Here is a 25,955-nt window from a genome sequence, read left to right on the forward strand (position 1 = left end):
ACAGCGGATCTCAGCAGCTCCGGCAGATGCTGCTGCCGGGGCCGGATCCAGGCAGGACAAACCCAGCTTTGCAAACTGGTGCTGGAGAGACCCGTGGCAGCCTTGCCTTCAAAATAGAGGCAGAAGCATCTGAAAGGACAAACCTATTAGGGAGAAAACAAGAATTTAATTACTCAATATTTCAATATCAGTTCAAGATGAGGGTCAGGGACCATGATAGCATGGCAGGCACTGAGGATGGGAGATTATCGGAACCCAGGGCTTTTCATGAATCATGCTGACAATTGTCCGAGCCCGGGAGGCAGAAGACGTGCTGGCAAGGGAGGCAGAGAGGCTGGGCAAGGAGGCGAGAGCCAGGATGAGGCCTCAAAGCAGGTGACTGTATCTGTCCCCTGCAGAACTCGGGGCACTCGGGCTGACAATGGGATGGGAGAAGGGAAGGGAAAAGTGTCCCCTGGTTCCTGCAGGGTTTTGCATCGCGGCGGTGGGTCCGTGCCTCTGGCCCCAGAAGGGCTTCGTGCTCGTGGTGGATGGGAACGATACCTGCATCCTCAGAGAGCAGCAGCCTCCAGCGAAACCCCGGGTCTGCAGAGAGGGGCCGGGCAGCAAAGGGGTCCTGATGGTGCGCAACCACCTGCGGCAACACAAACCTCTGCAGGGAGGAAAATGCATCTTAGGGAAGAGAGATGACACAAGAGCCATGCTAAGATGGAAAACCCTCCCCAGCATGAGCAGCACTAGAGGGGATTCAAGCCCCAAATTCCCAATTCCCATCCCTTTGGGGCTCTCAGCCACCCCCTGGCCAGAGGGCTTCCGTGCATGGCGCCAGGTGGGATCCCATCCTGCAGCACCCAACCCTGTCACCCATTGCACAGGGAATAAACTCACCTCTGGGAGATGTTCAAGGCAGCCCAAGAAATCCCTCCGCGTGTCACTTCCCTATCACTGCTCTTTGTGACTGCTTTACGCCCGCATCTGGGACGACTGGGACGAATAAATACCATCACGGTAAGCAATGTCCTGGACCTCAGGACAACACTAGCACGGAAAGACTCTTTTCTTTTTTATACGTTAGAACATTTATTTCTCGGAGAGAAAATATAGTCTCAGACAATCAGATTATAGTAGGTAAAATTAGCATTTTTTTTCTTTACAAGCATAGATTTTCTTATTACCTCTCTTATACCATCTGATATAAACAATTCTAGAAAGCAAATAAACTCACTTTCTACAATAAATAGAGCGATCTGTGCTTTACAGCAGACTGACAGTAACGTTTAGGTCCCGTAGCAACAGCAGGATTAGCCAATTCAAATTCTAAAATGTCATTTAAAAACAAAACAAAACAAAAACCAAAAAACCCAAATCTCAAGATCATAAAACATATACACGGGTCACAAGTCCACAGCTGAGCTACCATCTGAAAAAGTGTATGTTCCTTTAAATAAATTACACTGTGTGCATATAAAAGACCCAGCAACACAACTGAGGACTTCAAGAATGGTGACAATAGGTCTAAATAATTTAGAACAATATTTTACAACTATATACACAACATCCTTCCCTAGCCACACTCCATAGGCATTATTATTATTATTATTTTTACAAAATCCTATGCCCCATCTCTATATGTTACAGGAATCTTCCTTAAAGTGTGGTTCCATGTCCCAATGTATAAGAAGTGGTATTTTAAAAAAGTAGACCAAGTAGAAATGGCAGTGATTACTCCCCACTAGTCATTATTATTATTATTAATTATTATTATTTTGACCCCACATTCTCTTCAGTATGAAAAAGTTAAAATAATAAAAAAATATTGAGTTAAAAAGCGAAATGATGATATTCAATCTACAATCTTGCTCTGCACCTTTGGTTCTCAAAATGGGAAAGCAAAAAGGGATACACAACAGAAGAGACCAGAGAAATCATAAAGTCCTTGGCTAATAGAAAAGGTTTTGTCATCAAGTTTCCAAACATCAGTTGTCCCCGTTTTTGCAATGCAAACCCAAAAAACCAGGGATTGTCTGCAGAGCTGGGTTTACTTGGGTTTTAATGGATGACAACGCTGGAGACCCACACGCCAGGGAAAGGATATGCGCGTGTGGGAGAAGGCGAAAAGGCAAAATGGTCGTGTGCTCTAGTTAGTGCTTGGTTTCAATCCAAACCGAGTCAGAGGAAAACGTTAGAGAGACAGAAAAAAGGGAAGAAAGGAAGAGGAGCCTTACACCGAATGTGCATAAACCAACACAAAAGATGTATCTCCCTCCAACCCTGATCAACCTCAGTGCCTGCAAAGCTGCTCTGGCTCATTAGACACCTCCAAAATTAGTTTTTCTTCTTAAAAAAAGGAAGTTATCTTTAATGCTTAGACTCAGTACTGTACTAAACCATGATATGAAATGTTACTGGAACAAGCACAGTCACAGAAATCAGAATTTAAATGTGAAACTACCAAATAAATTTCTAGGACATAACACACACACACACAAAAATCAGCTAATTTGCTTTTCGTATTTAAAGCTCTGTGCATCTGTGCATGTAAGTGTGTGCAGCAGAGGAGAAGGTTACCAAAATATCTCAGGCTTTTCTAAATGCAATGAGAGAAATCTAACACGAAAACACTATGTACGTAGGCAGGAAAATCATAACGCAAACTCCCAGCTACGATTTTTTTTAACGTGATGGGACAATCAATGTCATTTAGAAAAATAAAAAGGCCAATAATGGTTAGGGTAAATTTGGCACAAGAAAGTCCAGTTGGGATTGCAGTAAAGGATCCTGGTTCAGTTACAGTGGTGACGGGTTCCCGGGAATTACTCGGGGCTGGCTGACGACTTATAAACCCTGGCGGCACGGGGGAGGCAGGGGCGAGGGAGGGTGCACGAGGTCCAAACAGCCGAGTGCTGCACTCTGCTCACTGCGTCAACTCACCTTGGCTCCCGTCCCCTGGCAGCTTTTCCTAACTACCTTACTCCTGGCCCTGTAGACTATACATTTCATCTCCTGCCAGCTCTTCAACGAGACACATTCAGAAAGAAGCTGGACAGGTTTTTTGGCACATTTCACGGTACTTCGAGGAGTGCTGACAGCTGCTGGGAACAGCGTTCCCCAGCCGCTCAGTGCATGAGACGGTCTGCTCTGCCGACACAGCGAGCACGGGGTCTGGAGGAAAAGGAGGACCGGCCACCCCGACCCCTTACAGATAATTGGACGTAATGAAGGGATGATCTCCCCGCACGCGGCTCATGTGAATCATGGCTCGGTCATATGCCACCTGCACAGACTTGCGGATGCTGGTTTTTCGTCCTTCCATCATCTTTAACTTGTCCACTGTGTCGTCCACGCCGAGAGGGTAGACTTTGTCACGTGGAAGCCACTGCCTGCAATAGAAAGGAGAGCGCAGAGCCCTGTCATCAAGGGCATCGAGAGGGACAATGGGGAAAGAAGAGCAAACACCTGGAGGCCTCTTGCCCTCACAACGCTACGCCTGAGCTCTCTGCAGGAGACTGCTCCAATATGCCTGGCTCTCATACCTGCTCCAACAGGCCAAGGAGTTTGTCCCAAGAGTTTCCAAGACATGGCTAAGTACTCCAGCTCCTCAAGCATTCCCCACATGTCTCAGCAGCAATTACTCCTAGTCATCATCTCCTCCCCAGGAGTAGCTACGTTCCTGTGATCTATTTGTTTATCATTAACACCCCACAACGATGCTACAAATGTTTAAATGCCTGCATTTGACGTGGAAGAACCACCTGTAGCCACAATGTCTTCCTGCACGAGCACAGTTTTATCTCTCCTTGCAGTCCTTACTCAAGGCTTTCAGTGCTCCTTGGAGCTCCAGGGGAAACTTGGAAACTCCTGTCTTCCACAGAGCAGCAATACAGGGACTTCCATGGTGGAAAGTAAGTTTTTATCCCCAAGAAAGCTCTGCCTTGTTCCAAGAGGCTGTAAGCATCAGGGTTTGGGTGACTACAACTGCTGGAGTATCATCCAGAAACAGGTCGCTTCCAGTAGACACGCTCCAAGTTGACTGCAACTGATGACTTAAATTGCAAGTGCCTTTTCTATAGCAAGTTTTTATTGTGCAGTCATTAGCCCAGGTTCGCTAGCACACTCAGAAACACGTCACCTTTCCTAATGAAGTCCAGCCCCTCGGAGTTCAGCTCAGCCACTGCTAGCACAGTTCAATGCATCTCCCAGCCAGCCAACATGGGCAACCCAGGGCAGCTCAGCTTATCTTCACCCAGAAGACGAGGGGCCAATTTCAGTCTTTGTGACCCTTCTGCAGCATCACTGAAGTCAGCAGAATTTGGATCTGGCACTAAGAGGGGTTTTTAGGACTTTCCTGAGGCACCTTAGCTTCCCACAAACTGCAAACAAGGCTCTAAGTGGCCACTTAAGAGTGTAAACATCCACCAGAGCCTGTCTTTAACAAAAGCTGGGCAAAGCCAAGGAAATGCTGATTTTTATTGGGAAGGTAGTTTCAATGACAAGCTTGGATTTAGATTTTTTCAAAACTGATGGCTACAGCAACAGGAAGCAGGGCACTGCCATTGATTTTCAGCTAAAAATCATTAGTACCTCTTTGAAGAACATGCCTGTATCAAGTGGTTCTGGTAATCAGGGACAAGGAAACAATGCGGCATACTAATAACAAACCTCGGGAGGTGTCTTTTGGCACCTCTTTTCCCCAGAGGACACAAACATACTCATCAGGTGATGCAAATGTGGCCCCCTTCTCAGCTTCCCACGAAGACGGCACATGCTTTTCCTTTGCCTGTGTTGCACCTTGCCTCCGTCTCTTTAAACTGCATAAAACACTGCAGCAGCCCCAAAATGTAAGGGGAAACACTCCCCCTTGCTGCTTTACCCCGCTGTGTGTTTGGCTCTGCTCTCTCTCCATGACGCACCTTCCCTCCAGCTGCAACACAGCCTCCAGGCAATGTTTGCCTCCTTCCTCCTGCCCCTGTCCTTCCCTGCTCTTATGGGAGATGCTCTCTCTGCCTGGCTGCAGCCACACTCAAACCCCTTCCAGGGATGCCGGCAAAGACCTTCCCGGGGAGAATAAGGAGGAGAAGGGCTCTCAAAGTACCACGAGGCTCCTTTTTAAGCTCTTGGTATTTTATTTCATAGAGGCAGCAGAAGAAGAGGCAAGCCCATGCTCTCCTCCGTTCCCACGTGCACCCCAACTGCCCAGCATCCGCTTTTTCCGCAGTATAAACTCTCTGGCTCTGTGATCCCAGCTGCACACAGGTATTGTCTCCTGGGTGACAATTTATTTGCTTGGTTCGTGTTCCCATGTGGCATTTGCTGGTTAAATAATCCAGTGGGTCTGGCTTGTGGCTGCCTGCCTCATTACGGGGACTCACCTCTTCCAGCATAATGCTCCAATTTTACAAGTTTCCCATTGTTTCATACACAGATTTCAAAGCCTTATTGCTCATTTTTAAGGCACTTCACTGGTTTGTGGCTTATTATATCTGGCCAGGTTATTGCTACCATGTGAGCCTGGTCAGCCACTGGTATTAAAATCAGCAGATTCAGTCTGTCTGAGACAGAATGGTAAAAGGCCTTGAGATATTTCACTTGCCCCGAACCAGGGGCTTACACCTACATTTTCCATCTTAAACAAATATCTTGATTTGAAAACTGCAGGTACTCAGCACCTCTGAAAAATCAGGCAAGTCTAAATATGGAATAAACCCAACATTTTGAAAATGTTACCCTGGAGATTTTTCGCAAATCTTTTGTGCAGCAGTGGAACTGGCTGCTCAGTCTGCTGGTGTTTAAAGTCAAATGCTCTCTCTAATTTGCTGCAGATTTTGACTACTAAACTGGCTTTTCAGGTACCTCAGTATTTTTGTGGTGATGTGACCCCTGGGTGAAGGATGCTGGGCTATTCACCATGGAAGTGGAGCAGTCAGACGTCATGCTCTTGGGCCAGGGAAAAGCAGGCTGGCTTCCTCATTTAGACTCTTCTTGACTGCTGCATATTTAAATTCTCCAATTTACATGTAACATCATCATCATCATCATAACCCCTGTATGCTCCCATATACCAAAGATTTGACATTATCTTCCCTCTCTGCCACAGCACTCGCCACAGGCCCCCGCCTATCTGCACACACTCACCAGGTTCTCTTGTTGTCAAAGAAAAGGACAAGGAAGAGCTTTTCTCCTGCCTCTGTCTGCCTCTGCTCCCCCAACTTCAACACATCCATGGGTGGTACTGGGATGGGGACTCCATTGTGGAGCAAACCCTCACGCGGCATCTTGGGATCGATTATCTAGTGACACAGGGAAAGGATATTTAAGCACGAAACCCTTCAAGTACTGCAGAGAATGCATTTCTTTTTCTGTTCTTTCAGTCTACTCAAGCTAGACAATTAAAATCTACTTAGGATGGGTAAGCAAAATTGCCTGCACTGTCTCAGTGCAATTTTTAAAGAATTTTCCTGTCCTCGAGGCTTCCCCTGTGGAAGGGAAGCCAGTCAGTCCAAAGGCCAAGCACCCGATCTTAAAAAAGGGCAAGGACATAAGTATGCGGTTCTGTGTGGATGTAGATGCATTTACACTAATTGGTAATTTAGTACAAACTCAGTATTGTTGTGTTCAGCAAAGGGTTTCCTTCCCTCACTCCTAACTTGTACAATAAATGCAACACCATTGCTATACTCAGCAGGCATAATCCGATTTCACGACAGCTCCATTCTGGTGCCATTCAGTTGAATTCAGCGGCATTGCTCAGATTTATACTGCTGTTAGATCAGAATCAGACCCAATGTTTGGAGAGTTGACAGGCAGTGCCAGCTGTATCAGGCCAGAGGAACACAGACTATAGTTATTTTGGAGAGAAGTAACAACACATGCATCGATTCTCCCCATATAAAGCAGAAATGTCAGTGTCCAACATTTGTGCTGTGTGATCACAGGAGGACAACGAAACAGCAAAGGGTGGATGCGATACTCGCTCTCGTCTTCTTCGCCTCCTGCTCTTGGCTTCTAAGAGCTTGAAGAAGCAGCTTGGCTTTGACATTGGCCAGCTGTAGGAATTTATTAAGACACTTTTCCACCACAACAGATTGCTTTTTTTGAGGCAATCTCAGTGTTTAAAGCCATGCTAAAGCACAGTTTAACTTTGGCTGTAGCCACATGAATATCTAAAAATGCTTTGGCGGGCCAACATGGCTAGCAGATCCATAGCTATTCTCTCCTCTGGGCTCCCACTTAGAGTAAGAGCATGGATGAGGGTCACGCTTTTAGCAGAATCTGCCCTTTTTGATGGCATCAGAACTGTGCTCAGCCATGGCCAGGCATACATGCTGTGTCAGCTTACGGATGGTTTCACAGCTCTGCTGCTTGGATGGAGAGACCTGTGTAATTTCCGTGATGAACACACTTGCTTTCACCCCCTGCAATTTCTCAGCAGTCACAAGCGCTGTCTGTCTTAGCGATCCCAACCATAAAGATACTTAAGGGGATGGCTGCAGCCATGCAGAAATTACACGGAGCAGAGACGGCAAGAAAAGCCACGTCTCAAGGGATATATTTAAAAGTAGCAGAAACAACAAAACATAGTCAGCCTATCTCATGTTCTTACTTATATACTTACTTCAGCAACCTCTGTTGATAACTTAACAAGCACTTAAAAGCTTGCAGTGGTACTGGCACTTCCTAGCAATAGCTGCATGTCATGTCTTGCTTTGGAACTGAGTACGGTGCTCACTGAAGCCAGGTTTATGGATTTCACGTTAATATCAAATATCCAAAGACAGATAAATATTAAAGAAATATCGTTGAAAGGACTAGGTGCAAACACATGCATGTATTCTCATATTTAAATAAAACATATGGTTATTGAAGAGGATATATACATCACAAGGCCAGCTGGGCACCTACATATGGAGTTGTACTCACTATATAGGAAAATGTGCGGGCAGTTAGACACCAGTGGAATCTGGTGCCTGCCTTTACAAAATTTAGGTCTTCTCATGCCAACAGTACTGATTACTTTCCCCATACCTGCAGAGTGAACAGGAGAGGAGAGGAAAGATCTCCTCCTATCCCTGGCACCGAGAGACCAATGTTTTATGAATCCTCTGCAATGCTCTGAAACAATGAGCACAGGGAAAATTAACTGTGCAAAGGGGACAGGGGAAAAAAAAGCACATATTGCATGATTTTGGGAAGTCTTCCTTTTCTGTCTGGTTACGCTGCACACCAGCACTGTGTTCTGGGCTACGTGCACTGCAGGTACAGGCTGCGAGAGAGCACCGGGGTACTTACCAAGGCAGGGTAGGAGGGATAGCCGCGGCACTTGGCCCACACAAGCTCCAAGGGCTCCAGCTCAGCCTGATTCTCAAAGGCCATCAGGAGAGTCCTGCCTAAGGGACAGAAGGAGACATGGTTTAGGAGGGTGATTACGAGCAAGGAGGTTACGATAACACAAAAAAACTACACCGTCATCTAACCCAGGTGTGACGGCCTGCATTGTCTCAGTAGCAATCAGCTAAAACAGATGAACTACTGTTGTACTTAAAAGATACTGACAATACTTCCATTTTAATTTTTTAATCTATCTGCTTCTGCAGCAAGCAGAAAGCTGGAATTTCATTTTTTCTTCATAACAAACGTATTGTCCAGCTATTTGTCACGCAAGAGCATACATTTAATCACTACTATGTGCACATAACCGTAATTTCAAACCATTTCTCTTAATCAAGACCTAGTGTAAAATGGAAAGCCACTTATTGTTTGTACCTATATGCATTGGGTATCCAAACCAGAGGTGATAAGACACACATCTCATCTGCAGTGAGTTTATGATAAAATTTAACGTGCAGTGAGATCTGGCCTGGCCACGGTGAATATCCAGCCTTCTTTATGCTCTGTCAATACAGTTCTGTCCCACATTAAGATAAAGCCACACTCTCCTAAATCACGGGTCTAAGTCTGCGTATGCATGTAGCTGCAGATGAACTCTTCAATATGGAAATATTAATCACATTCAGTTCTGGAGTGAAGAGCTGCTATATCACTGAAATCAAATGGGTATGCAAGAGATGAATTTGGTCCATTAGGCTCCACCAAGCCAAATCCATCCTCAATGGAACTGATGAAGCTGTATCCGAGATTAACTTGGACCACTGTTCAGGGAGTTCCTTTTTATTCCTCCTAAATACAAATATCTAGACTATTCTGATGCCATATACTTTGGGGCTATTTGATCTCTGCAGGGAATGCCTGGTTCTAGTTGACAGAATGCTATTAGCCATCAATTTTTTCAAACTGCAAGTCGGATGTATTGCAAAAGATCCATTCAAGACGCGAATAACTAATCTGTCAGCTCCTGGTCCTGGAAAGGGAGTAATCTTCATCAATGTGAATTTTACAGCAAGTAGTGCTTGCTCTGGGGAAAATGGTCAATACACACACACTGGCTTTGCCAGAAGTCAGACTGAATCTAGAAAAGGCTGAATACAACCCAAATGAGCACACTGCCAAGACGGATCTGATGTGCTTCTCCGCTATTGCATTCCAAATGTATTCTTCCATTAATGAAACGATGTTATAAAACACAGAATGGTCCCACTGATTCTAATTCTCCCAGTACCAGCCCTGCTCTGTAAGCTTATCTCCAAAGCAGATTGCTGAGCACGCAGGGTCCAGGATAATAACGGTTCCCAGGGAGACAGGAGCCAGTGCACAGGAGCTGTACAGAAGGGCACAGGCGTACCAGGGAGTCAAAGATGAATTCTGATTTCAGCATAGACCTGCAATAACTCTATCATTGACACACCGTAAGAAAGACAAGAATCTGGTCGTGTGAGCGCTGGAAGATCGGTGTAGTGCCTTGGGTAGTATTAGAGAAGTGTGACTTAATTTTACCGCTGTATAGCACAGTCTGACAAAGATGACTTTGTTACAAAGACCTTGAAAGCAATGATAGCAATACAAGAGGGAACCGCTATGAAGTCATCTCCGGAGAGACCCCTCTTATAATTATGATTTACTGTTTCTACTGCAGTGTCATTAAAGAAAACTAGTCCCAAAACAGGAGAAGACAGTGCCAGGGATATTACACACACCAGACCTACAGAAAGCACCCATCCGAGGAGAACACAGGGCACAGGCAATCAGTAAAAGTGAAAGCAGGAAAACCTTTTGTGCAATAACCTGAATTTGTAACAAAGCAGGTGATAATGCGCAGGCAGGTCAGCAGTCTGATTTTATAATCTGGATAGTTCATGCAGGACTCGTTGCCGGCGTGCATTGAGACCTGCTCCCCCTGGTTCAGATGGATGTCAGCCCTACGGTGCAGTGGGACCACAGCAGGGTGTTCCCCAAAGCGAGGCTGCTGTGCAGCCGTCCTCACCTGAGCTGCTGTAATCGGAGTCTCCATTCACACCTTCCAAGAAGGGCACCCGAGAAAGAGCTGGCTTCCCTCGACTTCGCTTGGGAGGCATCAAACCACTGTTAGAAAGATATAGAAAAATAGCTATTAGGAGAAAACAGATTACCCTTGAAAAGAAAGCCAAGTAAATGGATTCCCCAACTCTGCTTAAAATACTGGAAAATTGACTTGAAAGAACACTGAATACTTCAACAAAATGTCATCAATACATCTCTTCTGGTGCAAGTACACTGGACATCATCCCAGCTTTGCCATGAGCAATGAACAGGGCCTAATAGAAACCAAGCTACGAACATGAGGAAGAAACCCAGCGAAGACTGGAGAGCTGATGCCATGATGCTTGGAGCTTGCATGAGCTCACCCAGTTGTGCACGGGCTTCAGAAATGATAGAGCAGCCCTCCAACACGACTCCAATATATACGCAGTTGGACTCTCTCAGCCCACGTCCTGAACATCCTTTCACCTCATTACTACAAACACTTCAGAAAATGGATGATCTCCACCTCAAGCAATCATATTTTTTCACTTATTGTAATTCTTTTTTTTTCTTTTACAATTTTCTAATAAGCAACCTATTCTGAGTGAATTTGGTGCTCAAAAAGAAAGACTGGAGAAAAAGCAGTAGAGAGAGCTGTTCCTAAATAGAATAATTGTACAAGTTATCCATGAGACAGCAGCTTGTTTTTAATTCCTTGTTTCGTGGGTGTCACATAACTCTAATGTAATTTTTGCTGTGTGAATTGCTTGCAATTATTGTAATAAGCACTTACATCGGACTTTTCATCTTCAAAGTACTATACAAACATCAACTAGCAAGTCCCCACACTCCCCAGGGAATTCAGACTTGTATCCCTCACTTACAGATGGGGAAATGGAGGCAAATACGGTGGGGCTGTAGGGCCAAGCCATGGTTTGAAAGGGAGTTTCTGGCTCCTGGTCCTGTTCTGACAGCATCCTCACTCCATGAAGGACTTCTGCATGACTCAAGAGCCCCCATTTAAATGATGCTGCAACTATGCGCAAATCCAGGTCTCTCCTTTTTGTTCCCTTCGATGCGGCTCCTCGCCTTACGATAGTTTATTGCAATAGCTTCTTGTGAGATCTGCATGGGGGTCATGGTAGTATCCAGCTTACAGAGGAGGCAATGACTGAGCTGAAGGTCTGGACACATAGCCCAGAGAAGAGGGGAGAGATGAAGAAGTGTGTGGGTGTCCCATCTCAGAGAAGAGCTGGAGATCCTGTGCCTCCAAGGGGCTCAGCATGCGCTAGGAGAGATAATTTGCTGGGGTGCCACGCGCTTCCCTCAGGCTTCCCAGAACCTGACTGTGGAGGTGGGATCATTCTGCCGCAGGGAAAAGCCCTCGCACCAAAATTGCTCCTCTGAACCCAGGGCCTTGCCCCTTGTCATGGGCACAAAAGCCTTTGCAAACAGATTTATAATGGAAACACTCATCAAACCTTAGCTACAACTGCAAACTTATGCACCTCTTTTGACAGCTAACACACAGGGTCACTCTGCATGGCAGAGCAAAGTTTTCATTTAAAAAATGCTCCTGGGATTCAACCCTGCTGCAGAATAATTTGTTACACAGCTATTAGTTCTAAACTGTAGCCTCAGTCCTGAGAATGGGTGTGCATGGGGAGCTTTACAATTTTAAGTCATTGCAAGCTTGAGGTCTTACAGGACTAACTGAGCACATGCATTGGGAGGAAGCATAAAATGTCTGAACATATTTTTCTAGTGATGGGCCATCACCCTCAGGGTCATCAAAGACAAGCAGAGGGCAATGACGTGTTCAAGGCACTGAAAATATTACTAAGAATATCAACTAAGGAAGTCTTGTTTCTGCCTGTCCTGGATGATCTTAGCCATCAAAGTCAAGTGTTCTCAGCCTGCCACTCACAACACACACAAACATGATTCTGGCATAATACAGGTTTTGCTGTGCAGTGAAAGGGCTGTGAAATCACTTGAGTCAGTGTTAGGAGGGCTGGATAGGTAGATAAGACCAGAAAATGGATATGGTACTCATGTATGACTACTGCATCTGACCAAAAGATGACAGATGTTTGCTTTAAGTCTGTTTGGTCCTGTCTGAAGTGCCCAGTTCTGCTTTTAAACCTCTGAGAGGAAGAAAGCAGCGATTCAGTAGGTGGTAGAAGTTCAGCTTCACCTGCAGGGCTGAACTGGACATTTGAATTCAAGGTTTTTCTAGCTTTGGCTCTCAAGAACTGCAAGAAGGTATGCATCAGCAGGGAGGATGTGTATGTATTGAGGAACAGAAGTGTAACAGATACCCATTTGCTTGAAAAATCAAGCACTGCTTTTGGGACCTACAGCTTAAGAGGACAGAATGGAATCTCAGAAGGTTTCTGTCTTTTAGGGTCAACACGCAAAATAAGTAACAGTTTGGGCTGGGTTTGAAACAAAGAAGTCAAATGATGAAACCAGGCAGATTAATCCAGACACAGAAGGTGTTATGCGGAACAGTTCTGCACAGGGCACTTACCTGCAGGCTTCAAACACCAGTCCACCACCCAGGCCAGAGCTGCACTCAGAGTCAGAGCCGCTTTCTACGTGTTTCGTGAAGCCGTTAGTCACTCCTGCCAAGGAGACAAACGGAAATCAGCCCAAAGAAGCAGCAGCAACACACAGAGATGCTACCAAGACTCGGGTAGGGTCACCGTCCCTTGACTGCCAGCCACAAGGATGCTGAGTACTTCAACCAGAGAGGGAAATTCTGCACCCAGTTCCCCAGACTCAGCTGCAACCAAAAGGTGACTAACAAAAGGTATTTCTACCCCCAATACATGAAAAATTAGGCTGTCTCTAAAGAAGCAAGTGCTGGAGAAGTGCCTGGGGATGGTATAGGAGAGCTCCACGCAGCATCCAGCTCGCTGGGCAAGCCCAGAGGCCAGGAAATAAACCACTTGCTCATCTGGCTTCAGATGCCATTTGGAAAAGACACAGAGGTTTCATCCTTACATGGACCTCTCCCTGCCTCACCCCAGGCTTATTTGGTTACAGGTTCTTTGCTGAGAGAAAACTGCACTAGGAAAAACTCATTGCTTCAATTTCTGGAAACGGGATTTTCCAGTGGACAGAGCAGACACTGAGGAAGCAAATTCCCCCTGGGTAGAAGGCGGCTCCCCACCACCTTCCTCTCTGGCCGGTACAAATGTCACTGTAGCCGTAAGTGGAATATTTCACTTCTTTGCCCCAGCTGCTGACAGTGCTGGAAATATTCCCTTCACTGCCAGGTTTCCTGCTCTGTGCACCAGAGGGATACCTACACAGAGAGCTGGGATCACTTCCAAGCTGAGACAAGATCCCACAACCAGGAACAGGCAGGGGTGGACAGGGAATGACCCCTGAGGGCATCCCCAAGCCCAGAGCAGGCGCAAAAAGCCAGATGACCACAGCCTTTCCCCATCCAGGGACCCGTCGCCCCCAGGTTCCCCGTGTGCTCATCAAAAGCCCGTCAGCCATAAAAGGGCAAATTCATGCCAAGGCCACTATTGTTTTTCCAGCTATAAATACAGAATGGCCACAAGGAGCACATTTCTAGGAAACACCTTGTTCTGACAATCCCGATCACGCTGACCTGCTCCTGCGGTAACACAGATTTGGCACACCAGACACTCCCTCTGGTTAGGAGAAATCAATTGTGTTTGAAACAGTGGAAGGAGCTGAATCACAAAAGCAGTGCTGCAACTCATTGGAAAAAGCCAACAGTGCTGCTTCAGCAGAGGCAAAATGTCCCTGCCTAGTTATCAGTGATTTCCCAGCACCCTGCCTTTATTTTCCCTTTTTTAATTTCAGCCTCTTATTCTGACCTGTATCCATTGTGGACAACTCCTCTCTGCTTTAATTACTGGCAGATGATGATGGTGAGCCCCTCAGACCTTTGGAGAAGCCATTTGTGTTTCCTTTAACCCGTTCTCGTAAGTCAATCCCCACATTCAATTGCTTTCCTTCCACTCTCGATTTGCTAGCAACCTTCTGACAGCCAAATAACTTTAAGGTAATATTTGAGGTAGGGGCTAAGTCAAGCCTTACAGATGGGAACTCTCCCACGATGGCTGTTAACACAGAATAAAAATGAAATCACATTGTGCTGTCACTCAGATGTTCCTTTTCACCTTGTGTCTTTCCAAATTCCTTCTCAGCTGCTTATTCTCATTTGCAGATCTAGTTTGAAAAGGAACCTGCTCCGTATTCCCACTAATTTTATTTAAACCCCAGAACTGAGGGTACAGCTGATGTAAAAGTAATGTTTAACATCTCATCTTACATGGGTGCTGTGGTACTGTTCCACTGCACACTTCCAACCGAATGCACCATTTCTGCAGCAGGAAACTCTCGCTCCTATGAGTGGCCAAGCCAACGCAAACCCTTCCATGAGGGCAGGCTTCTCAGCCTTTACTGGAGATCCCAGAGTCTCCAGCCAGGCCATTCAACAGCTTTGCAAGCAGCTGGGCATGTTGGTCGGCTTGCCCTACAAAAAACGGCAAACTCTCTCTTACAGTAGCCCTGCTGACTGCTAAAGGGAAGAATTACTTGTGACCTCCCTGGGCTTCATCTTGGCACCTTTAAATGTTTACAATGGAGGTGTCTAGAGCTGAACTAAGTTACCAGAAACTCCACATAGAGTCAGTGGAGAAGAGAGGTGCAACTCATTACAGACGTGTCTTGTCTGCCTTATTTTAGAAATCTGTGGAAGAGTTGAAGCTTTCATCAGGCATGTCTGGTTATGGGGACTATGTTTCCCCCAAGCATAATTTTGCATGCAGACGTCTTTACTTGGCCCCAGGATTCCCACTCCCTCAGCCCCATCTCACAGTTTCCAAGGGTACAGAAGGAAGAGAAATCCCAAGGAATTACCTCTCTGTCCCGCCTGCCTGGGCGACTTCTCTCCATCACTCTCGCTGCAGGTCCTGCTCTGCGGCCGCTTCCGAGCTTGTCGCTCCCCGTCAGGGCGGGAGGGCGAAAGCTGCGCACTCTGCCCATGGTCCTCCCCGTTCTCCAGGGAGCAGTCCAGGCCTCTTTGCAGCTTCACCCCATTCTTAGCTTTTTTAAAAAGGACAGATGTCCGTCGGCCCACGCCGCTGAAGGGGGGGCTGGCAGGGGTGTCTGCAGGCGACAAGGCCAGTCCGTTCAGGCCGTTGTCACTGAGTAGGCGCTGGAAGGCTTGACTCTCCCGCTGCAGCGCCTTCTTGTCAAAGAGTTCCCTGTCCGACATCACCCTCTTCTGTAGCTGATTCAAGGACTTGCTTTCACTGATGGGTCTGAGTGTTGGAGGGTCCTGCAGAGAGTCCAGCTCGGAGAGAGAGGGTGCAGGCCCCGTGGGCTCCAGGGTGGGAGGGTGCGCGGGCTTGGCATCATCTGTTAAAGGAATAAAGAATCTGCTTGAACATTTTAGAAAGAGTTATTGCCAAAAATACCAACAGCCATTCCCATCTTTCACTAGGGCCACGGACAGGAGAAACAGCAGATCTTGACTGTTGACATGCACTAGAAGAGCTGGAGCTAAAATCCTGCTGCAACCTCTCACCTTTCTCCCCTTCCTCGTCCCCTTCCCTTGATGTTTTATCCAGCCCCTCTTCCCGCGGCACAGGCTCCCCGTTGGGCATGGTCTTGTTCTGCTGCTGGGCCAGCTTCTGCCGAATGGAGTTGATCTCCCGTCTCAGGAGCCGTATTCGTCGTGTCCGGGCGCCGCTGGATCGCATGGTGCTCACCATGTCTAGCTTCTCCAGCAGCTCCTTCAGCTGGGCCTCCAAGGAGAGGTGAGCCCGGTTCTCCGGGAGGAGGATGTTATCCACTGCATCAAAAGAGAGCGTAACAGTGAAGGGAAGGAGCACGGCTTCTTGAAGAAGGGAACTCCACTGCTGCATTTGGGATGACTCATTCCCACTGCTGCTATTCATGATCCAACTGCTTTAGTTTGGGGATTTAGGAATTGTTAACCTTGGAGCTTAGACTTCCTTCCTTTGGGTAAAGAGCAGCTGATTTAACTTGCTGCCCTCCAGTTCCCATTGCTGTCCCAGGGGCAACAGTAAAAGACCACATGTCCGCACCCACACAAGACAGCTCACAGTCCAGGTCCTTGGCAGAAACCTATTTCACTGCCAGATTAAATGACAAAATCAGACCACAAAGAGAACTGGCCGAAAAATAACGTTTGCCATTCCTCTGGCTCTGCTGAAGGGCTGGCATCTGCTGAAGCAGGGCAGGCAGCTGAGGGCTGTGCTATCGTACACCAACACAAATTTCATAACAGACTGTCTGTCTGCATCCAAGAGGGCTGCAACTCCGAGGAAACGGACAGCAGACTGCGAGCTCTGCATGCTGGCTGGCAGCAATATTCTGTACTAAGTTTAGCCACGTTATTCAACCAGTGCTTTGGAGCTGCATCTCAAGACAGCTATGGGAATGGATGTGGTCATGTTGTGAAGGGAAAAGCTCGACTAGAAGGACTGCTTGGGTTCCAGTACCTTAACACCACACCATCCCCTCCCAGCCCTCAGTGCTCCGTCTAACCCAGTTGCTCTATACCTTGCCAATTTACAGTGAAACACATGAGCTCTCCTCAGAGCAAAAAATCCTAGATCCACCTTTGTATTGTTCTTTAAAATACCAAGTTTATACTACAGCCATGGCACAAATCAAACAGCATGGGCAGTCACGAGGCTCTTCTGAGGCAGACATGCACTAGGAGAGCTGGAGCTAAGCTGCATCTAGCTCTGAGTGCCCAGCTCACCTGAAATCCTGCTCTTTGAGGCTAAGAAGGAGTTAGATATATGCTTAAGTAAATAGATGGATAGGAAAATTCTTGTATGCTGAGTGATGGCTATGATTTTCACGCAGGCTGAACGACATGCTCAGAACAAAGAACACAGTTATGATCTACCTGAAAAAATAAAGGTTAATGAACACTCACCATCCTCCCAAGAAAAGCGGTAAAAGTCCTCGGTTTTGGGTGACTCGGGCAGGTGAATCCCCACATCAGTGTCAAAGCCGATGTTTTCAGCCTGCCGCCGTGCATGACGCAATATCGCTCCTCCGAGGTCTCTGAGCCGGACAGCTGCTCGGTGGAAAATCGTGTCTTTAGCATTATACCTCATGCAGTTGGTAACTATAAGGTTAAAGTCTTCCTCAAACTCATCCAATGTTCGGTACAGGTGGGACTCCAGCTTCCGCCTCATGGTGGAAAAATCCATTGGGTTGGAAATGAATTCCAGGTAATCTGGAACCTAAACATATAAAACCTGTACAATTACAAAAACCATTTACTAGCCAACTAGAGCGCATCCATCATAAGCACTCTTAATGCCCTTTCCACCGGCAAGGGGCAGCGCCAGAAGTTCATTTCTGTGTCACCCAGTCAAGGCAGACACGTCCTGGCTCTGCAAAACATTACTTGTCTGAGACGTGCTGAAGCTTCCAGAAAATGATACCCTTTTTTGGCCTGGAAGGATACCCACATTGTGAGTCCTCTTTGAGATATTCTTTAGTCCACCAGCAGCTTGCGACAAGGTGGTTTGTGCTTCCAGGGTTATGATAGCACAGGAGCTTCTGCCCAGCAACACCTCATCTACAACCCATTAGACACCTCTAGGAAAGAGACTTGCCTCATTCAGGTTAACAGGCTCTGCAAAGATCTGGGCCGCATCCTTCTCCTGCAGTAGGTCCAGTGTGGTGCGCAGAAGTACGTTGAAAGGGGTCAGCTGTAGCTCCATAGCAGCCTGCTGAACCTTGACCTGGGAACAGGAAAACAGCGATGAGCACAGTTATTGAGGGCAGAGTACATGAGCGGTGTCTTCCTCCGGTTTCACCTGAATCATCACCTCAGCTCTACTCAGTGGTGGAAACCTCAGGTCATCGTACCAATAGCCTGGTACACTCACTGCTGAAGAACTTTTGGCAGACACCCTGTCCCCTCCAGGTGCAGGACGCATGTTAGCAGACAGCAGAGTCTAACTGCACAGTCCAGTCCTTTTGTATGGGGAACTCCTGTTTATCCAATCTTATAAAGCCAAAACAAGAGAAAACCCCATAAAATTAAAAGATAATTCAACTAAAAATGAAAACAGGAAGAAGATTTTCATGCCTGGTAAATTATCCTGTAGAACTCCCTGCCTCAAGATATTATTATGCCAATTAGCAACATTACACAAAAGTTAAAAGTATGTAGGCGTTTACATGAACAACAACATCCATAATTAGACTAGAGAGCATAAACAAAGTTTAAGATATAAGCTCTCACACTTCAAGGCAGAAGGCAAACAACAACAGTGGTTAGATGTTTGCAAATTCCTAATACAGTTTCTTACATCCTTTATGAAGTCTCTAATACTGTCTGATTTCAAGCAACCAAGTTGCAGCACCGGTTTGATCTCTTACACTGAAACTCTATTCAGAGGAGACTGGAACAGGACAGAAGTATTTCTTTCTCCTTTAACGTTTTAATTTCTTTGATCTTATAATCCCTCATTATGTCATTACATCAACCACTTCAGTAGCAAAAGAAAGCAAGTCTGTTTACATAAGGCAAACTGTATTTGATGTGCTCAGCAACAAGACAGCATCAATAAGAGAATGAATGAAGATGGATATAAAGGCCACACTCTTCACCCAAAACAAGAAAGAACCCGAGCAAAGACTGAGGACTCTGGAGCATCCTTCTCCACTCAGCTAAAAGCTGGGCTGAGATAGAGTTCCCACTAGATACCCTTATCCTTTTATAAAGCACACTGTAGTTTTAACAAGCTTTTATGGATTTAGCCAACTGTGATATGGATATATCAAAATATCAAAAGCAAACAAAGCCCAAGAGTGATTTTTTTTTTGATCCTCCTACCTAAAATATGTCCACACAGCAAGCAGGACTGAGCCACTGCTGTAAATCAGGGACAACGTAGCAAATAAACCAGTGCTGGCATCAAAAAGACTCCAGAAAAGCTGTGGGCAGTTTCTGGCCACAAAAAAATAGCTTTCAGAGGGGCTGTGATCACAGAGGATGCTGCTTTCCTTCTGCCTGGCTCCCTGCAGATAGCCTGAGTGCCTAGCAGCAGGGAGAGCACCCAGGCAATGCCTGAGGCCGCGCGTGCAGGCTCACCCTGCACAGGGTGATTCTTTCATGAAGCTGTCCTTGAAGACACTTGTGCCAGAGAGCACAGTTGTGGCTTTGCCGTCCAACCAGGTACGGCAAGCAAAGACCCTCAACAGGCAAAGCTGGCAAGCATGGGAAGTAACAGTGCAACTTTGGAGAACTGCACACAGATCAAAGAGGAAATCAGTAAATGGTGTCCATCTTAAAACTGCATCTTCTCAAAAATGTACTTAGAGGGCAAAACACAGGAATTTTTAGCTTTCAAAAGGCAGAGCAGAATTGTGATTTAGACCTCTTCTCTGGAGTAAGCATTACCAAACTCCTGAAATAAACGTTAAAGAGATCAAACTTCTACTCTGCAAGACACCTGGTCCTTGCCCAGAAACAGAAGGGGTGCTGCAGGTCAGGAATGAAATCTACCGTTAGTTATGCAAATACATTTTCCCAGCACTCCGCAGCCCAGCACCGGTTCTGAGGGCAGAGGCTGAGCAGTGCGAGCCTGTGACTGACACGGGGAGAGATGGCTGCTTTGCACATTCAAAAGTCAGACTCTATGAAAAGAGGAACAGGCTCCAGAAAAACTGTCGTGTTCCTCCTCTGCCTCCTGCAGCACAGGGTGCTTGCACAGGACCAAAGCTAAGTGCAGCAACAGGACAGCCAAAACTACCTACCTGCTCCCGTTTGAGTTTTTCCCTCTTACGGATCAGCTCGATGAGCAGCCGTGCGCGCTCCAAGTCATGCCGCAGTTTTTGCCAGTACTTCAGCTCTTCCTTCACTGCACTGGTCTTCTCATCCTGCTCCTTCTGCAAGACAGAACAGTGGGGTGAGATGAAAAACATGACCGGCTTCCTGCGTTTCCTCCTCTTTCAAGGCATCCCCTGTAAATTGCTCTCATAGTCTTCCTCCTGTCTCTTGTTCAGGCTATGTCCCCTCCTTCCTACAGCATTTAGCTGTCTAACAAACACAACATCAGCCTTTCTGGATTCTATGTTATCTGTGAAGTTAGGCCTAAATCATACTGTAACTACACTCTGGGAACACGCTTCAGTGCATGCTTGTGTACACCCTCCCTGCTTTTACATCCAAGTTCATTACAGTGGCTGGAAGTTCTTTCTGTTGGCTGCTGTGCATCGAAGAGGCAGCCCAAAGCATTTACAGTATAAAGGAAAGGTGAGCAAAAGCATGGGAGAGAAGAGCTATTATTATCCTCTTTGTAACCAATAAGAAATAGAGCCACGGAAAGAGATTTGCCAAATCACAAAGGAACAGCCAACGCTGGGAGATGAGCTCACACCTTCCAAGCCACAATTCAGTGGCTTCGCAACGCAATTATCCTTCCTCTCCTAAATCTGTAGTTTTTCAAATGGTTTTGAGGATACAGCTGAAGTGCATATACTTCCGTGCGATTGCCAAGAGAGGACAATTGCTTCCCAAGATCTTGATGGTTTGTATTTATAGGACATTTGTTTTGAAGAACGAACTTACGGTAAATTGCTAACTTAATACACCAAGGAAATGCTGCACTTCCCAAAGCTCCAGACTGATGAGTGGGAAATATTTTTTTATTAATCACTCAGAGCAGCCCTCATACAAACCAAAAGCCTATAAATTCCTCCAGTTACAGTAAAAACACATGTGCACAACGTGCACAGTGCCTATGGACAGGCTATGTTAGAGCGTAGAGTCCGACTGCTTCATTACTTCACCAACGAGTTCTCGTGCCAAACTGTTTAACAGCATCGAGGTCGAGTGACTCTGGATGCCAGCTCAGAGGAGGAAGCAAAGGAGTCCAGAGATGATGATTATGTCTAAACTTGCATATGAATGTGCATGGGAGGGTCAGAAATTGAAGCAGCAGGAAGAATGACCCAAACTGGAATTTGGCCAGGACTCTGGAGCTAACACCCATTTTCTTGAGGAGGGGATCTTTAATCACTCGTGAGGAACGTGGTTTTATGATTCATCTAAGGGATCAGTCCACCAAGGGCCCATCACACCCTTGCACAATCCTGGGTCTCCTGACCCAGGGGAAAAACTCCTACCTGCTGGCTCATCAACACCAATTCTAGTGGCACGACGGATACCCCGCTGATACACTAACTCGCCTCTTCAGGCACGAGCACACCAAGAGGAGACCAAAAGAGACTTAAATCAGGTCACCCTCTGATCCTTTCACCCTCACTCCCCTTCCTTGCCATGCATCAAGGGCATCTCCCCCCAGAATGCAAGCTCTCTGTCCTCCCATGTGGATTCAGCCGGGGACCAGTACCTGCTCCGCGTTCCTCTGCGACTGGAGGTGCGAGTGCAGGCGCCGGATCAGAGGCACCCCGTTCCTCGCCTGCCGCTTCAGCAGCCAGTAGTTGTGGAGCCTCTGCATGAACTGGTTCTTCCTCTGGAGGGAGAGGCCACTGCAGATTTTGTTCAGCCTAAGGGAAGCAAAGAGGTGTCATGGAGCCAGCTGCAAAGCAACCGTGACTCTGCAGACCCTGGTGATACCATCAGGTTTCCCAACAAAGCTTTGTGGTGGTGTGTCAATGCATGCTCTGAACTGCACATGCAACTGGTACAATCTCCCCGCCGCAAAGATATACGTGCTTACTCTTCACAATATATCCCTGTTTCAGGAGCAGCTTGTCTGGAGGTTCTCACCAAGCACTTGCCACAGAATGGTCAAAGCACGCAATCACCAATTCAGCTCCCAGCCTTAATTTCAAAACTACTTTCAGTGTCAAGAACTTTCCTGGGGGTCATTTAAGTCTGATGTTATTAAGGTGAAATCTGGGAAACTAATGTGACAGGAGCCCAAGAATAACACAGCACCTATTTTAACCTTTTCAAACCATTCATTAGATTATACGTGGTGCTTTATCAGCAGCTTACCAAAGCTTATCTGTGAAAATACTGGCAACACATCACCACACTTCCTCAGGCACCAAACAAAAATTCAGCACTACCTAGTTCTGCATGAGAGAGAGCTGGGAGAAAAAAATACACAGCCAAATTCAAAGCTGCCTGCAACACTGACAGGTTTGACATGCTCTGTAATAAAAGGAGGAATTAAGAAACTATGAAATGAGGAGATTAAGAAAAAATTTAATAGCAGGATGACCCCTATCTGCCTGCCAACTTGAAGTATTTGAAAAACACCCTCACAGCCATCTATGTAAATCTGGATGCTCGATGGGTGTTTGCTGGTAGGGACAACCACGGATTCTGTGTTACATGACAGTTTGGGACGGCTGCTCAGCAAATCAAGGAAACCACAGCATGCCAGCGACACTCATGTGGAAGAACACTGGTCGGGATGACTCTGCAGAGCACGCTTTGAACACGGTTACTGCTATGTCTTGACTGGAGACAGCGCTTCCAAGGTCAACAATGAGAGGGACCGAGTCCTCAAAACAGGCCCTGTCCAGCTCCAGCCGTCCAGTTCCTTCCCTAAACCTGCAACACTCACCTGTAAGAGGGGATTTGTGCGACTGTCACCATGGGCACAGACGAACGCCCGTTGGTCACGTCACCAGGCTCCTTTTTGATCTTCTGCTTCAATTTCACTTGGTTCTTTTTCAGAGACCCTTTGGGAGGGCCAGAATTAGCTTCCTCCTCTCCCTCCTCCTTCACAGTGTGCTCCTGCCCCTCACCGCTAGCAGCTGGAGACCCTTTTTTCACCGTCCCAGGTGGGGAATGACTCTCGCAATAGGCAGTCTTGCGCACGGTGAATGTCGTTCCGTTGATGCTGGTCTCCCTCATGGGTTCGATCTTCATGAAGAGACCAGCCCGCTGGGCACAGGTGACATGGAAGGCAGTGTAACAGTTCACCTTGTGGCATTGGATAGCAGCTCCCATGCCCTTCTGCTTGCAGATATAGCATGTGAGCTTCCACCGGGCCGGGGGGATGTTATTTATCCCTTCAATGGGCTCCAGGAACACAGTGTTTGCAAAGCAGACCTCTGGGATCCAGATGGCACAAACCACGTGAGCCCAGCGGCCATCGCTGGTCTGCTTGAAGGCTCCACCTTTGTTCGGGCAAAGGACACAATCCACAGGCCGAGAAGGGGACTGTAAGCAGCAGCGGCAAAGCCACTGCCCCTCGGGGATATAGGGCACGCCGTAACACTCCTGGTGCACGGCCAGATTGCAGATATCACAGAACAGGATAACGTTGCTGTTGTGACACTCATCGTCCATGCAGACGCAGCAGAAGGCATCCTCATCGATGAGGGACTGCTGAGCCCCGTTGTTCCGGCTCTCAAGGTACGACTCCTTTTCCAACCGGTCCACCAGCAGCTCAAAAGTGTCAGCAGAAACTGTCCCATAACCATCATCCCTTCTCTTCTCGTTGACCATTTCCAGCCACGCCAGATCCTCCTCATCCATGTCATACTCCACCTCTACATCGAGGTCCTCAGGAGGCTTTTCAATGTACCGGTAGTAGGCGGCAGGGAGAGGAGGGGCATCTGGCTGGCTGAAGGAGTCCACCACTCGGAAGTTGGGCTGGGGTAAGTGTAAAGACGTCCCTGGGGCATGTTTGGAGCACGACTCCTTCTTCTTGCCTTTGGAAGGTGTTTTCTTAGATTTGGAAGGGAAAAGGGGCTGCTCGCTGTTTTCCTTGTTGCTGTTGCACTCTGTGATGTCCTGGGCAGTCAGCTCGTCCTCTGTGATGATTTTTAAGGGATCGTAGATGCTGATGCGATGAAGTCGCCCATCGATGTCTACCTCCACAATCCGCTGGGCCTGAGCGTACGTCAGGGTCTCCCGAGTCGGTGAGCACTTGAGGCTGTAGGGCGAGGGGGAACGCCTCCCCTCCAAGTTCTGCCGGGACCTCCTCCGAGGCTTCCTCATCGCTGCGGTCCAGAGACCCTGTAGCAAAACAGGACAGAGGACAGTGTAAGCCAAGGAGGCAAGCAAGGAGCAGCACAGATTCAAAAACTCACTCAGTGTTGCAACAGAGCAACATTTCTACTAGAGACTCCAGCAATTTCAGGCTTGCTGTGGCCTCTTCACCTTCTTACACACAAGCAGGTAATGGATATATCAACCATTTCTTGCAATGTGTATCACAGCAATGCACAGCACCCTCCAACCTTCTCTATTTGCATGCCAGGAGACATATATACCCCCATACCACCAGATGAGAACAGCTGAAATATATTTTACAGCATAGCATCCAAACACTCTGCTGTGCATTCAGCTTAGCAAACCATTCAGATCCCCCAAAATTCCAACAGCGCTTATCACGTCTGCTTGCACCGTTCACATACTAAGTTCACATAAGCCAAGGAGTTCTCCTCTGTTGTTTTGCATGTGGCTTTTCTTTTATATCCCCAATAGCACACAAAATGCGCTGGATGTTTTCCAGGTGGAAAGGAAAGCACTGTTCCTGCCCTGTGAATGCATTTCCCAATTTTTTTTGTCGCTGAGCTCTGTATGAGAAAACTAGCAGTGCTCCCTCAATCCAGGAGGGAGCTCCTCCAAGTTTCCCACCTCAGGGCTGCCACCACCTTCCTTTCCCACACTGCAGATACAGAAAGTCCCATAATGAAAAATCATCCCCCAGCTTTGCTTTCGCTCCTCTTGCAGACGTCGCTGTTCCTTATGCCACTCTGCAGACAGCGTGCGCTGAACGGACCATGTCCTTCCCAGCAGGCAAAATGGGTCACAAAGCCCAAACAGAACCAGAGGATGAACTGAGCAACGTAGCGGATGCTAGATGTGCATCCCTTCTGCTCCTCAGTGAGATCCATGAGGAAGCAAAGGGGAATGAGCATGGGAACGAGCAGCATGGATCCAGATGGACTTACTAGTTTTGGCTCAGCCCCTCCAGAGCCACGATCCGTGTTCAGGCACCTGAGCTGGTTCTGCATGGAGAGTCCATGGGGGTACGAGCAGGAAAGCAGCAAGACAGCTTCTGGATTACACCACGAACCGTGCAATGGTATTTGCTCAGAGCCTTAACAAAAAGCTCAAGCCAGCTCTGCCCTTGCAAACTGCTAATCAGCAACCCAGATAATTATTTGAGGGTCGGCTCCAGACATTAAAGAGGTGCCCATCAAGGGGGAGCGGAGCAGAAACCTGGAGCCGGCACGATGATCTGGGGGAGGATGGAGATGCGGCGGCAGAAGTCCAGCAATCTGAGGGCGAAGGAGGGAGGCAGCGAAGAGGGAAAGCAGAGAGGAAGCCAAGTGAGTAATGCAAGCAAGAAGGGCAGTATCAGGGATGGGAACATGAGTTATGGGAAGAAACGGGCTGAAGCAGAAACACGCCAGAGAGGAGACAAAGAAAAGCAAATGCAAAATCTCCCCAAGAAGATAAGTCAGCCCAGAGCTTATCTGTTGCTACACAGAGGCCTGAACTGGCACCTCACCCTTATTTAGAACAATCCACACTTTCAGCCCCTTTCTGTGGGACTCACAGACAAGAAAACACG

General features: G+C 47.2%; 1 protein-coding gene across 9 annotated transcripts; it reads right to left on the reverse strand.

Moving 5' to 3' along the window:
* BRPF3 (bromodomain and PHD finger containing 3) lies at positions 1 to 25,659 on the reverse strand. 9 transcript variants are annotated; one of them, XM_087761606.1, is made up of 15 exons: positions 25,330 to 25,659; positions 22,986 to 24,388; positions 21,798 to 21,954; positions 20,200 to 20,331; positions 18,048 to 18,176; positions 17,357 to 17,669; positions 15,971 to 16,237; positions 15,301 to 15,801; positions 12,926 to 13,019; positions 10,376 to 10,473; positions 8,287 to 8,384; positions 6,133 to 6,287; positions 3,201 to 3,380; positions 889 to 984; positions 1 to 652 (listed from the first exon to the last, which is right to left on the reverse strand). In XM_087761606.1, the coding sequence occupies exons 1-15, from the start codon at positions 25,390 to 25,392 to the stop codon at positions 367 to 369; spliced, it is 3,972 nt and encodes a 1,323-aa protein (XP_087617732.1). In that variant the 5' UTR covers positions 25,393 to 25,659; the 3' UTR covers positions 1 to 366. The 9 variants fall into 9 exon arrangements, 4 of the variants coding, with proteins under 4 accessions (XP_087617732.1, XP_087617734.1, XP_087617733.1 ...); XR_015705642.1 differs by having other exon boundaries at positions 125 to 143; positions 544 to 984; XR_015705644.1 differs by having other exon boundaries at positions 544 to 652; positions 3,275 to 3,380.
* Between the last annotated feature and the right edge of the window lie 296 nt (positions 25,660 to 25,955).

Source organism: Nipponia nippon, unplaced genomic scaffold (assembly GCF_047370975.1).
Source record: "Nipponia nippon isolate SJK-2023a ecotype South Korea unplaced genomic scaffold, ASM4737097v1 scaffold_25, whole genome shotgun sequence".
Classification (NCBI taxonomy): Eukaryota; Metazoa; Chordata; class Aves; order Pelecaniformes; family Threskiornithidae; genus Nipponia; species Nipponia nippon.

Coding starts and splice junctions, on each gene's coding strand:
- BRPF3 (XM_087761606.1), bottom strand. CDS start 25,392: ATGCAGAACCAGCTCAGGTGCCTGAACACGGATCGTGGCTCTGGAGGG. Junction 21,955..22,985: donor GCACAAATCCCCTCTTACAG/GTGAGTGTTGCA, acceptor TGCTTCCCTTAG/GCTGAACAAAATCTGCAGTG. Junction 13,020..15,300: donor CAGGCAGGCGGGACAGAGAG/GTAATTCCTTGG, acceptor TCTCCTTGGCAG/GAGTGACTAACGGCTTCACG.